Source organism: Cyprinodon variegatus, unplaced genomic scaffold (assembly GCF_000732505.1).
Source record: "Cyprinodon variegatus isolate N-32 unplaced genomic scaffold, C_variegatus-1.0 Scaffold21, whole genome shotgun sequence".
NCBI classification, from domain to species: Eukaryota; Metazoa; Chordata; class Actinopteri; order Cyprinodontiformes; family Cyprinodontidae; genus Cyprinodon; species Cyprinodon variegatus.
In genome coordinates this window covers 1,483,781-1,497,525 of record NW_015150474.1, presented here as the reverse complement: position 1 = coordinate 1,497,525, position 13,745 = coordinate 1,483,781, and the positions used below count along the sequence as shown (strand labels likewise).

The window sequence follows — 13,745 nt, the reverse complement described above, 5'->3', positions numbered from 1 at the left end:
TCATTGCTAGTTTTGCTCCAGTTGTGAAATGCATTCACAGAAACTGTTAAACCGCTAAATACAAGTAACATAGCACTTTTAGAATAAGGACAGTAAGACCCTGCTGTGATGTGTCGACACACCAATGGTTTGATTATTGACATTAGAAACTGTGTTTTTGTGGGTGAAAAACAACATCTCTACATTCAATAAGTGGTTTCTAATTAACATTTAGTATAAAATGTGTCTTATTTTAACACTGTTTAATGTGTATGTGATAATTTTATTACTAATAACCCCAGTGAAGTTTACTGGAATTAAAAAACCTAAATCTAATAAACAGCATCTAAGTTTTTCTTAGTGTGGATTTTCTCTCCAGTAAACATTTACTTGTAAATGCTCAGTAGTGTTTTTCATCCCACCCATCCCATCAGCTCCTCTGTCGTCTAACAGCATCTAATTATTCTGAAATTGAAACAAACAACTTTACATGATGAAGTTTAGATGAAAGCCGAAAGCAGCAGGGAGTTCCTGAAATGTGTGCAGAGGGAATCTGTCGGCGCATTAACGTCCAATTTCTAAATCTTCTTAAGGAGAAGTCACCTTTCTATCAAATAAAGCAAATACAGCAAGCCTGAGGAGAGGCATTAAGAGGGCTTGGTGTAATTACTGATGAGTCCAGGTTCAGGTCATCTTCCTGGTGACTCTAACACCTTAAGGATCCTTGATTTGATCATTTTGGACAAATTAACTGTGATATTATTATTTTTAGCCAATTGGTGATGTGGTCCTACAGCTTTCTGCCAGGAGACACAGTAAACTGTTTCCTAGGTAATGGCTGGGGACAAGTAGCACACTGAGAGATGGAGGCATGGGTGTACTGGCACCAATGCAAAATACCAACTCTGCAAACAAGCTGACTTTACCTCAGATGTGACCTTTCATCTAGGATTTGTGACTTAAAATTTCAGATTTACTTTAATAAACCATCAAGCCTCCCATTAGATTATATAAGATTTTAGGTGTGAATATTTAGTTGTGTTTCTCTGAACCCGGTGCTGTTATAATAAGAGAGAGTTCTCAGAGTAATGCGAAACAGAAATCTTTGGTAATTAATTAGTTACTCAGGCTCTAGTTCTCCCCCAATTTAGAACCCGTCAGGATGCGGCCTGCAAACTCTGTCTGCAGCAGTACGCAACAGTCAACAGAGGATCTACACAGAGGGATAAAACAGGAATTTGGACCAGCGTAAAGCTCCCTGCAGGATGTTACAGATATAAACGCAGTGATGAGTAACAGCAATTCATCTTTTAGAGGAAATGAACCGTCAACATGTTGTAAAGCCAACAACGTTGTAAAGTCTGATGGAGAGGAACCCAAACACAGTATATTAGCACAGAACCTTAAGTACGGAGGTGGAAGGATGATGGTTTAGATTTCATTAGTAGTTGCATGGCCTGTGCACCCTGCAGTCATAAACCTTGAACTATTTGAGTGTTTGAGTAGATTCTGGTCAACTGAGAGACATGAAAGTGATGAAGCTATATTGGAGGAAGAGAAGAGGGTCAAAGATCCTCCAAAACAATTACAGAGAAAATACAAATGACTGGAAAGACGGTTTTTTAGGCAGCTGTTTTAAAGGGATGTGCCTAATTATTTCCTTCTCACTTTTTCCATTTTAAGGCAAACACTTGGTTCTGTTGGTTAGCTTTTTGATGTTTGACGTAAGATTTAAATCATATAAAGACTAGATGGTTCACAACTCTCAGAAAAAAACATTAGAATGTAAACAGGGTTTGTTTTCCTTTTGACAAGCATGTAGGTGTTGATCATGTACATCATTATCTGTCTGACGGCAGAGAAGCAGGCTGGAGTTTTAGAGCTACAGGTGTTTGCCACCTTATCATTTCTGTCCAGCCTGCCTTTACCTCCCACAGCGTTTTAAGCCGGATGCATCTTTATCCTCCAGCTTCAGAGTTACACCAACAGTAACACACAAGTATAAAATGCTTCTGGTTGAACTTTAGGTTGCCTGAGACTATATTTAATCCACCCTAATCTGCTGCTCACTTTTTAACTCTGTTGATAGTGAACAGGCTCTCAAGCTCAGTGAAACAGCCTCCATCAAAACATTTAACCGTTCTCTAGAACAGATAAAGCAATAAGCTGCAGAGATCGATGTTCAGCAGCAACCTTGTTATTTTCACTCTTCTTCTAAAAGAAGACATTGAAAAGGCCACATTAACATATCGGGATGACTGTATGTGTTTGTTTGAAGCTTCTTTGTTATTCTTTTGTACTGATGGACGCTGAAATTAGAGGAGCCCAAAGAGACATGAAAACAAGATGGTAGCTGCTTCCCGTTCTGTAGTTGTGAGGCTAAACATGCTGCTTTGAACCATTTCTCATTACTGTCGGGGACATTTTACTATAAGTGAAAGATTAAGGAGCTGGGTGAATAAGTGCCCAGAAGGAGCTTTCAGATACTCTGTCAAGCAAACAGAATCTGTTAGTGATTGTCTTCTCTGCTTGATTGGGTGATTCTCCACAGCTGATGGTATAACTGTGTGCTTCCCTTTTTTACTCTATTAGCAGACTTCATGTCATCTACACTTATTTCTTCTTATTGATCTTCTGAAGACCAACAGTTGACTTTAAATTCTAAGCATGATATTGTAATGAAGCTAGGTTAGGGTCACTATGGACTAAAAGCAGGTTGGATACAAATGAAACTGTTTTTATTTCATTTCCAGGGCCGTTGCTCAGCTTCAGATTGAACATATTGCATGAATACTGCATGTCTTATTAAGCCCCCTGCAAACACTGAGTTTAACATTTGGATTTAATTAGATGTGTGATTTTTCAACGCATCCAGTAAAGTGTTTTTCCTGAGGTGAAAACAGCTTTGACTCTCGTTTAGACCTGAACCCCCAAGAATCCAACCATGTTAATCATAAGATTTTTATTCATTTTTAAATGCCATGTGCTCACACACGAGCCTTCTATTATACATTATGCATATGTTTACGGCCCTGTTTGGTAAATTTGGCATTGTTGTCAGATAAAAAGTAATTTTTTAAGATAAGCATCTTGAAGCAAATATACATTTTTATATTAGGATGTTTCTGTATCAAATTGTAACGTTTAACACTGTTTTCTGCAATGGTGGTCTTTATTTGACAGTTGCTGGATGGTAGATGGGAGTAGAGAGAAGGTCTTTGGGTTAATCCTAAACTTGGTAAAGCTGTGCCGACGGCCGAGACTTCTGAATAAATGTTGGAACAATCTACCCTTTAAAGCATCAGTCTGTCAGTAATCAGTCTACACACAGTAAATGTAATATAATTGTCCATAAATAAAATGTCCATAGCTGTATATTGGTTATTTATCCTCCAGGTGCAGAGTTTTTTTTTTACATTGTTAAAACACTTTACAGTACAATATTTTATTGTTTATCTTTTAACTCTTCAATAATATGTAATTCTTATTCATTTTTCTAAGGTACGTATTTGTGTGAATTTTTTGTGGCTGTAAACATCCGAATTTCCCTGTTGTGGGACAATAAAGGGATTTTCTATTCTATTTTATATTTCATATAACAAGTTACCCTTGTTAGTTTCTTTGCATTATTACCATCTGTGTAAAGTAATAAATTACTCATTACTTTTTAGCTACTTTCAGCAAAATAAACATTTAAAGCCAGACATCATAAAATGAAGGTGCATAATAATTTGCCATACCTAAAAGTAATGATATAGGATAAATTAAATTGAATATATAGTAGACATTTTAAACATTCAGTAATAAACAGAGGATGGTATGGGCGGAGGGTCATTTTTGAAGGGGGGGTGATTTTTAAGATATTTTTAAGAAGAGGGATGCCATCCCCCTCAACTCGAGTACTGGTTGTAGCCATCTTGCTTTCTTCTTGAGAGCAAGACGTTTTTTAACTGATTTTAAATAGATTTTACCAATTCTGCAAAAAATATCAAACAAGGCAGTTTTTAATGGTCTTATATTGATATACTTTAGGCTGTGTGTATATTTTGAAATGTGTGCATCAAATTGAATGCAGAATAAATTCAAAGTTGAACTTGAACTGCTTTGATCAATAATGGGACATGAAATCTGATTTTCACATTAGCTTCTCAGAGGATTTATTCCAGCTTCTATTGCTTCTCACTTAATCATTTCATGAATAAAGTTTTTTTTCCTCCTTTAAAAGTTTAATCCAGTTCTTAGCTCATGTTGTGTCACGTTAACACCTGGGAGCTTCCTGCTGTAATAACAAATCAGTTGTGGTCAGCTGTGAGATGTAATGGCAGAGCTTTACTTTTCCCCAGGATGAAAATGCTCCTGCAGCTCCTTTACCCATCCAAAATCTCATAGACTACAGCTGGCAGACGCCCAGCCCTCGTTGTCTCATTTCTCATCAAGAGCTTTTCTGTGTTTATGGAGCAGTGTTTGGGGAGCAAATTGACATTTTTATGGCAAAATTAAATGCCAAATTGATTTACTGCTCTGCAAAAGCAAAAGATGCCAAACAAAGCCAGCTGCGACACTACAGACCATAAATCCTCAGGCGTTCCCTTTTATTTATTTTTTTTCTTGGGCACGGAGTGGCAGCCCCTCACATCTGTGCTCGCTCTGCGCTATAAAGCAGGCGGAGACCTCGATAAGCATCAAAAATCAGATATAGCCTTGATCAGATCATTTCTTCAGCCGTGCGATGAATTAGAAGCGGCTCGCGGGGAGATAACCTGACTTTTTTTTTCTATTCCAAAGAAGTTCTTGCTGAGTTTTTCACATTAATCAAGGTCATAAATTAGGTTTTTGACAAAACATAGAAAATACAATCTGTTAAAACTTTAATGACTAGTGGTGGTGTTACTCAAATTACTGCAGATTAAATTAACACAGAAAATCACTTTTAAATGACTTAATCGACGTTAAACCTTTTTAACTCATCCGTGATAAGCATATTACTAAATAACAGAGCAGCATTTTGTTGTCATTAATTATATCCAACATTCCTGAGGGATCTTAGCCTTTATCTCATGACCAAATCCTTCCAGCTAATTGATATTTTGGGGTTTATATGATGCCGGCTTTCAGGAGAATTATTCAGGCAGCACTGATGGCCACTCTAGTATTTCTAGATAGCTAAACTTCAGCTTCCTCACAGACAGCAGGCTATTTTCATTGCTAGAAAGGGCAGATTAGACAAGAGCATCACTAAGCCACCACCATGCTTCATTCTAGTTATTCCTTTCACTCCAGACATGCCACTCTCCCATAATCCCAAATTCCTATCTCTCTTTCCCTGGTTTACTGGTGGTTTGGGGTCTTTAGTGGTTAATCTCTTGATGCAGGCCAGTGGTCTCAAACTCTAGTCCTTGAGGTTCGTGCAACTTTTAGATGCCTCTGCCTTAACATGCCTAACACATTATCTAGGAAACAGTATCAGTATCGACAGTCTGGTGTTTGTGGTGTTTAATCTTAAGCAGTAAATAAAATCGGTTGATTAGTTTGTGGAGAACATGCCGGGTTTTATTCAGCGGGTTGAATAATTTTAAAACTGAAGTGGTAACTGGCTGAGGTATTTAATAATTATCAATCCAATTATTGTGCAGATCTGAACAATAACTAATTTTGCCATTAAACCAATCTTTCAGTGGTGGTTGATTTATTCTAACACCGGCCGTAGAATTTCCTTTCTGGTGATCCAAATCCCACAAAGAAAGGCCATGGCTGCCACCGTTTTAACTAAAATCTGCATGTTCCTTTCAAAATATTTCTTTGTGCAGGGCGAGCTATTACAGAAAGGGTGGACGAGCCATGTTACCAGTGAAATGGATGCCACCTGAGGCCTTCATGGAGGGCATCTTCACTTCTAAAACGGACACATGGTGAGTTTCATGCTCAATTGTAACTAAATTTGCCTTTAGCTCATCTCCTGTATATCTGATGTTTTTCATCCTTTCAGTTTTGATCTGTCTGTAATTTAAGGGTAAATCATTTCATCCATCACAGGTCATTTGGTGTGCTGCTGTGGGAGATCTTCTCTTTGGGCTACATGCCATATCCAAGTCGCAGCAACCAGGAAGTCTTGGAGTTTGTTACCAATGGTGGGAGAATGGACCCGCCTAAAAACTGTCCTGGGCCAGTGTAAGTCCATTACGCTGCTTCTTCATCATTTCATTAGGCTTTATACATGATACGGACCTTTTTTTAGGGATCAAACACAGAAATATAAACTCCAATTCAATAACATACAAAAATAGAGAGAGAGGTATAAATTAAAAATTAATATAAATACCATTTCGACCTGAGTTTTAAAACCTTTGCAGACTAGTTTAGCCCATCCTGCCATCCTCCATACTTACTGCAGCACCCAGAGTGTAAGTTGCTTTAATTTCCCTCCCCTGTACATTATAAAAGTATTTATATACCCTGAACTTTTCACATTTAGCACCTGTTTCTGACATTCTGAAGGATTGCGAAGTAGAAGAAAACCTGAAAGGTTTGGATGTTGAGTGGAATCTGTGAATATAAATGTTCAGGTCTGGTCACTGATAAGCTTTTAGGTTTAGCTCTGTTTTTTGACTGGACCATTCTAACACATAAAGGTGCCTCAATCTAAACTGTTTAGCTCTCGCTTTATGTTTAATATTCTCATCCTGAAGACTTTAGCTGCCTTTCACAGGTTTCCTTCCAGGATTATTTAGCTGCACCACCTACAAACTTATTTTCCACCGCTATTTGGCCTCCCCTTGAGCTGTTGATCTCTTCTGCTCCTCCAGAGTTACTAAGAAACTGTTGGCTCCTTTTCATATTAATGCGCATCTTGTCCAAAATAACAACTTCTTGTCTTTTCAGTTGGTCCATCCTCTTTCACATTTAGTTCACAGACTGAACAAAGTTTCTATGTTTTTGTAACGTCACCTCGCTTTAAACATCTCACCTCATCCCTGACCTGAATAGTTTGTTCCTTCCTGCCAGTTTCGTCCATTCGACTTGTTCATCTGGTGTCCTCTGACAGCAATCGATTGGACTGCACTTTATTTAGGGGTCTACGATACTCTGTGTTTGACTAGTAGATGAACTCTCATTCGAAAATATTTGTATGTATATGTATTATAAACAATCTTATTAAGTAGTAGTTCCGAGCTCTTTCGATGATTGACTTATTTTAAATGAACTCATCTGACCTGACCATGGTAGCTTTTTGTAGCAGGTCCTTTGAAGGAAATAAAGGAAAAATTAAATAGAAACAGTTTTTTCCTTCAATCGCTGTTATCCCTGTGTGTTTTGTTAAATGAACCGAATAAATGAAGCTAGAGAGTTTCTGTTCTCTGGAGCTCCGCAGAGGGGTTGATTAATTAAGTAATTCCTGCTCTATGTTTTAGGTACCGGATTATGACCCAGAGCTGGCAGCATCAGCCTGAAGATAGACCGAACTTCTCTACTATTCTGGAGAGACTTGACTACTGCTTACAGGTGAAGCAAATCATTCAATTATTCAATTGGTTATACAAAGTAGAATAAAGAGTTTGCAAACCTGTTCTTAGCTGTGATAAATGAGCTTACTCATGACAAAAATCTATATTTTGTTCTTCTGCTTCTCCTTGTGTGTTTGATGGGTTTATGTGATCACCTCATACATGCACACGTTAGTAAAACTAAATATGATAAAAATCTATTCAATAAATTTTATACTGAAAACAGTGTTACATACTTTTAAGCTGTTATTTCCATTAGAGTTAAATATATTTGGCATACAGGCAAGAAAAACCCTCAACTAAATTTTTGTTTTTTTATGGAAAACTGTTTTTAATCACAAAATGTACATCCCTCTACTGTGCTAAATATGGAGTCAGTGACTGGTTGGGGCTCGTTTGCCATGAATTACTTCACCAAAGCAGATCAGTATGTGGTTTTAATGTGGTCAGCACAGGTCGGCAAGAATTGTTGAGTCTGATTCCTCTTACAGCCTTCTTTAAGCCCGATATGTCTGGCAGTGAAAATTATGTCATTTAAGCACTTAATCAGAGATTGGGTTGCACCTAAGTCTAATGCCGCTGGATTAGTAATAGGTCATAGGTTTGCAATTATAAAAATATAAAAGTATTTTATGATTTAGCCCATAAATAACACTACAATCCACATATTATAAAAAAAAAAACCCTTAGAAAGAAATGACCGTCTCTCTTGGTTGGCGGGAAGAGGCTTTGAAATGTTGGGAACAGCTGTGTTTTCTGCTTCTACATATTGTGTGGAGCTGTAGGCCTGCAGTCTGCACACCCACCTAGAATCGGACAGAATATTAGATAGAAGAGGAAAAGCATGGAGTATAAAATCTGCAGTAGTTTTGTCCACATGTCTCATTTTCACTTCGATCATTATCTGCATAAAGCATAACTGAACAGCGGGCTGCTGGTCAGATAAACACAGTAATATAACGTTTATTAAAGCAATTAACATACTTTTTGCAGTGTGGGCAAAAACAGTGGAACAACAACAACAGATTATATGGCTCCAAATCCACTGCCTTCTGGAAACCTACCTCAGCCAAATTGGATTTAGGCTCACTACTCTTTCCATAGATTTTTGATTTCCAAATTAAATGTTAAACCTACTTTCATTTAAGAGAGTGCATTGAACACCTTAAGAAAAGGCTAACTCGTTTATTTTTTTCTTAGATCAGGTAAAACAGTTCTGATGTCAACTCTGCTTCAGGACTGTTGCCTGTGAACCTTTTCCTTCCACTTTATTTCCAATTGGAAACAGCAGCCATTGCTTAAAAAATGCCTTTTGTGGTTTGTCTTTATAAAGGGAGGCAAGGACTGTCTGCTAAACAACTGTCAGATCAGCAGTCTTTCCTAAGATTATTACTAAAATTATTCTTAGATCATTATTAGAGAACATTTTCAGATTTCTAGTAATAAATAATAATAAAAACTCAAAGTGTTTCCCTTTGCATGTAAGGAAACTGTTAATTTAATTCCTAAAACCCCATTTCTAATGAAACTCCAATCGATTTATCATGTGTTCATCACTTCCAGGACTACAGCTGTATAGAATTCAGCAGGCTCAGCGTGCCGAGGAATTCTACAAACATTTGTAAAAGCTCAGTGTGTTCCCGGCTGGTGTTGTGATAGGAGGCAGTCTGCACAATGAGTTCAGTCATGAAATTTTATTGCTACTATATATTTCATAGTCAGCTGTGAAATATAATGGAGAGGGGTAAGGAGTTTAAGAACCAAAGCAACTCAGTCTCAAACAGGTAGGCTGTGTAAAATAACAGACTGTGGATAGTGGATGCTGAGGCGCAGAGTTCACCAAAAGCTACAGCTCTCCAAACATCATGTGGCCTTCAGAACATCTGGAAGCCTCATAGAATGGGTTTCTATGGTAACGCAAAGTGTGAGATCCAGTAAAGAGGTGATTTCTGGTGGGATAAATTATTTGTCTCTCTGATAATCTGATGGACGAGTCTCGGTTGCTTCGTTCAAGTGAAGGAACTGCTAAAGCTTTAGCACATAAAGACACTGAGGACGGCCTCTTCTTCAAACTGCCCATTATTTCATAAAGCAAAGTTCTTGAGAGATGGATGGTGACTTTGGAGTAGTAGAATTTGATATTTCTGACCTTAGAAAAACCAAAAACCTTGGGCATGAAACAGTCCAACACAGGAGCTGAAGAATGGCCTAAAATTGTCAAACCCTTCTAATGTTTGTGGAAACCCATCATAGAAGAGTTGCAGCCATTATAGCTACCATTGGTGGGTGTTTGAAGCCAGATGAGCAAATATTTTTGGCAACACAGTGACTGTCACAGTTACAGAGTCGCTTGATATTAAATATGGATCGTCAGCCAAAAATATCTCAATAATTCAGCCCATTAACTCAGTTTTAGGAACATATGCCAATATTCACTGCCAGAGTTTCTGTATGCATCACCCATCTGAGAGTTCGATGAATGTTAATGAATCCAAGCTCCCTATGTTGTATAGTATAAACTGCCAATAAATGAACAATTTAAACAGGATTTTTATCGACTCATTTCAGGACCCTGATGTTGTGACCATGACTCTGCCTATTGAGTATGGGCCCATTCCTGAGGAGGAGGAGCAAGCTGCAACGCACCCCGAGGAACCCCCGGTTCTGCTGAATGCACAGGTGCCTGATGGAGAACCTTTGCAACAGCAGCAGCCCCCATCCTACCCAGCAGAGGACCGGAGAGGAGGGGAGCATACGGCTTTACCCGGGGCACCACCGCAGGCTAAAGTGCAGGCATCTGTTCCGTCTCAGGCTTGCATTCACCAGCCTCAAATGCAGACCTCTGTGACGACAACTAACTCAGTCGCCGCTGCAGCTCCGTCGTCTCTCACTGCCAAGGGACCTCATGCTACAGCCCAGCCAAGCTCAGAGGGGGGGCACATTAACCTGGCTTTCACCCAGGGTCACCAACAGGAGAAGGACGCCCACGGTGGAAAAAACACCAGTCTGTGGAATCCCACCTACGGCTCCTGGTTCCTGCAGCAGCAAAGGAAGCAGCAGCAGAGGCAGGGAGGGGTGGGAGGGCCTGGGGGCAGCGTGGGCAGGGTGCCCGGCGAGGGGCAGGAGCACGTGGGCCGGACAGTGGCCGAAGTGGCGGGCTCACTGGGTCTCCAGCACCAGCACAAGCAGTTTCAGCATCACCTGCAGCAGCAACACCAACTACAGCTGCTGCACCATCAACAGCAGCAGCAGCAGCAGGGTCTCTGCAGGCCGCTGCTGCCTCCCCCACCCCCTCCTGCTGCCCAGTCACCTCTGCTCCTAGATTCAACAGCCTTGCCCCCAGTCCCCCTGTACCGACTGAGAAGGTTCCCCTGTGGGAACATTGGATATGGCTACCAGGAACCAAGCCTGCCACTGGACAGCAACCCCCCTCTACCCCAGCAAGGCACCTCTGTACCATCCTCTGCAGGCCACCAGAGAGGGGCCCCCATGCCAACTTCGATGACCCTGGGCCGCACAGGCATGTCTGAGGACAGCCGGCCACTGCTCGTTACCATGGGGACAGTGCAGGACACAAGGCTGCCCAGGATGGAGGGCCACAATGCCACTGTGCTTTAGCCCTGAGGCATGAATGTCCCTCAGTTTTGGTTCTTTTTAATCTCATGATAGAACCCCTCTCTAAAATGGGCCTTTCACAGGACACTATCCTGGAGACCTTAAGCACATAAAAAAAGCTTTGAGAGGTGGAAAAAGAAGAAAATACAGAGTAAAAGAATTTTAAGTCTTAAAAATGTATTTTTTCAATGCAGAGAGTAAACCAAGAAATCGTGTGAAGAGTTTGACTTCCTGTATGTGTGTGGACAGAAGGACTTTAGGACGGACACTCTTTATTTTACCAGCCGGATACGTTTAAGGCAAGTTTTGGTGGCCCGTTGCCGCAGGAAGAATTGCAGAACCAGAACCATGGGGAGCACAGTACAGTCAAGGACTTATCAGAATATTTTTCAAATATCAGAGACTGGATTACCAGACAAATTTATACTGGTAAAAACAAAATCAACAAAAAAAAAAAAACACTGGAGGATTTGAAAAAAAAAAAGTGTTGATGTCTTGCTTGCCTGCTTGTTTATTTATAAATTCATTTATTTATTATTTGAAGGTGGCAGTATAATTTATTGATGAACACCTTTTCAAATCCAACACATCTATTTTAGTTGTTTTTTTGGTTTGTTTTATTTGCTTTCATATATTTTATCAGTGCAGAGCAAAAACATACCCCCCACCCCCCTAAAAATGTAACTCAGGTTACAAGATTTGTTCTTTAAGGTGGATTTAAAGAACAAGAAGCAGATCTTCAGGAGTTCCACTCACATCTCTTAGAAACTTCACTGCTAATCTGTTAAATATTTGTTTTTTCTCTACATATTGAACCCATTGTTGTTGATGGATTGATCTTGTACTCTTAATTTAATCTCAGATTTGTATATTTTATCCCTTATTCTATCCCAGGAGACTGTTGTGGAAAATGAAGGCGTGAAAATGTAGCTTTTTGCTTCACATGTGGACAAAACCCCAGTTTCGCTTCTATTACTCCGTCTGCTTCTCTCTGTTCTGATTGGTTATCGATATTGAAGTGAAAGACTATTTTTAATGCCTTTGCTTTGACGGTATTTGGGCACAGGTCAGTCCACGAGCTGTCACCACGCTCTGTATTTAAAGTTTTCTATTGGCTTCTGAGTTACTTTGCCTCGTCTCCAGTGCCGCTGTTGAACCACTTTCACTCTGTGTTCCTCTTTTCACGGCTCACCTGTCGTTTGATGTAGAAAACCCAACCGCAAATGTAAATGTTGTAGAATTATAAAGTATTGTACTCTGGCTCTGGTAAAAGCTGTACATTGCCCCTTCAGAAAACATCCGCCAAAATTAATAAATTACTATATAAATAATTGTGTGTCTGCTGCTTTGATTTCCAAATATTAACGCATCTTTATGACTATAATATTTGTAACAAATCATTTGGATGCAAACCATAACTGAGCTGGTGAGGTTCTGAGACTTTAAACGGACATCTTAAAAGAAGTGGCAGCTGTATCGGGCAGCAACTGAATGAATAACTCTACTTCAGAAAATCCGGTCAATTTACAACTTTAACACACACAAATGGTATGCATAATTATTGATATATGTAATCATATTATATGTAATCATTTAGTAAAAAAAGGGGTACAAAGTGAAACTATAGTTAATTTTTTCTTGAATTGAGGAGGTAAGTGAGACACTTTGACAATGGAAAAACATAATTTACATTTAAAATAAGAAAAAATAAGTGCATTGTCTTATTTCAAGAACATATTATCTAATTATCTTATTTTAAGTTTGAAAATACTCAATTGATTGGAAATCTTATTTGCCCACTCAATTCAAGATTAACAACACTTAGTTGAAGAAATCTTTTCTTATTTCTAGATCATTTTTGCCATGAATAAGTTCATACTACCAAGAAGTCCATTAGGTGAGAAAATCAGTTTATGTACATATCAACAGGTAAACATTCACGCATGAAAGTTATTGCAAAAATCTGTATACAACCATCTACAGTGACAAAGAGCTCCCATCAGTGCTTACCGACCTTCTACCTCATATCTTTTAAACAAAACAGTTTGTGTATTTCAATAAATGGTGTGAAACTCTAGAGAAAGAAAAAACCTCAGTGTTGATTTAAAGCTATTTCCAAGCAGTAGACCATTAAGGGAAAGGCTATTTTTTTCCTGTTTGTTTGAGCATGTAATATTTTGAATTACAGATTACCCCTGTAATTATACCCTCCGTCTCTCTCAACAAATAGTTTTTGCATGCTGACTGGTAACTGTTTATATCCACCTTTATACATTAGCTGTGAGGTTTGAATGATGTTAGCCAGCCTAACGAATTATCCTGATGTCTGTCTTTGTTTTCTCTAGATGTAAAGAAATGTTGGGTTTGTTTTCAGCTTATTCACCTCTACCTTCCAGGAGCTCCTGTAAGCTTTCACCTTAACAGAAGATATTTGTATAATCTAGCAAAACAAACAGGAAAATGTTTGAATCTTTACATATGTCATTTACACACAACGACACTGAAAGCCGGAAGTGGGGCTTGAAGCGGCAAACACCTGCATCCGACGCTACTGTCGTCCCCGAATATTTATATCCACTAATACTAAAATACTAAGCTACAGCTACAGACATATGCCACCCTGATAAACATTGTGTAGTCGCCGTGGTT

The 13,745-nt window shown here is 39.1% G+C and overlaps 1 protein-coding gene across 3 annotated transcripts in view; it reads left to right on the top strand.

Moving 5' to 3' along the window:
• The window catches only part of LOC107094958 (ALK tyrosine kinase receptor-like), a 506,212-nt gene extending 493,818 nt beyond the window's left edge, over positions 1-12,394 (top strand). For all 3 annotated transcript variants that reach the window (XM_015390903.1, XM_015390895.1, XM_015390885.1), the window contains 4 exons: positions 5,787-5,888; positions 6,013-6,147; positions 7,389-7,479; positions 10,050-12,394. In XM_015390903.1, coding sequence (XP_015246389.1) covers positions 5,787-5,888; positions 6,013-6,147; positions 7,389-7,479; positions 10,050-11,099 — 1,378 coding nt within the window. In that variant the 3' untranslated portion in view covers positions 11,100-12,394. The remainder of the gene's footprint in view (positions 1-5,786; positions 5,889-6,012; positions 6,148-7,388; positions 7,480-10,049) is intronic.
• Positions 12,395-13,745: the final 1,351 nt, after the last annotated feature.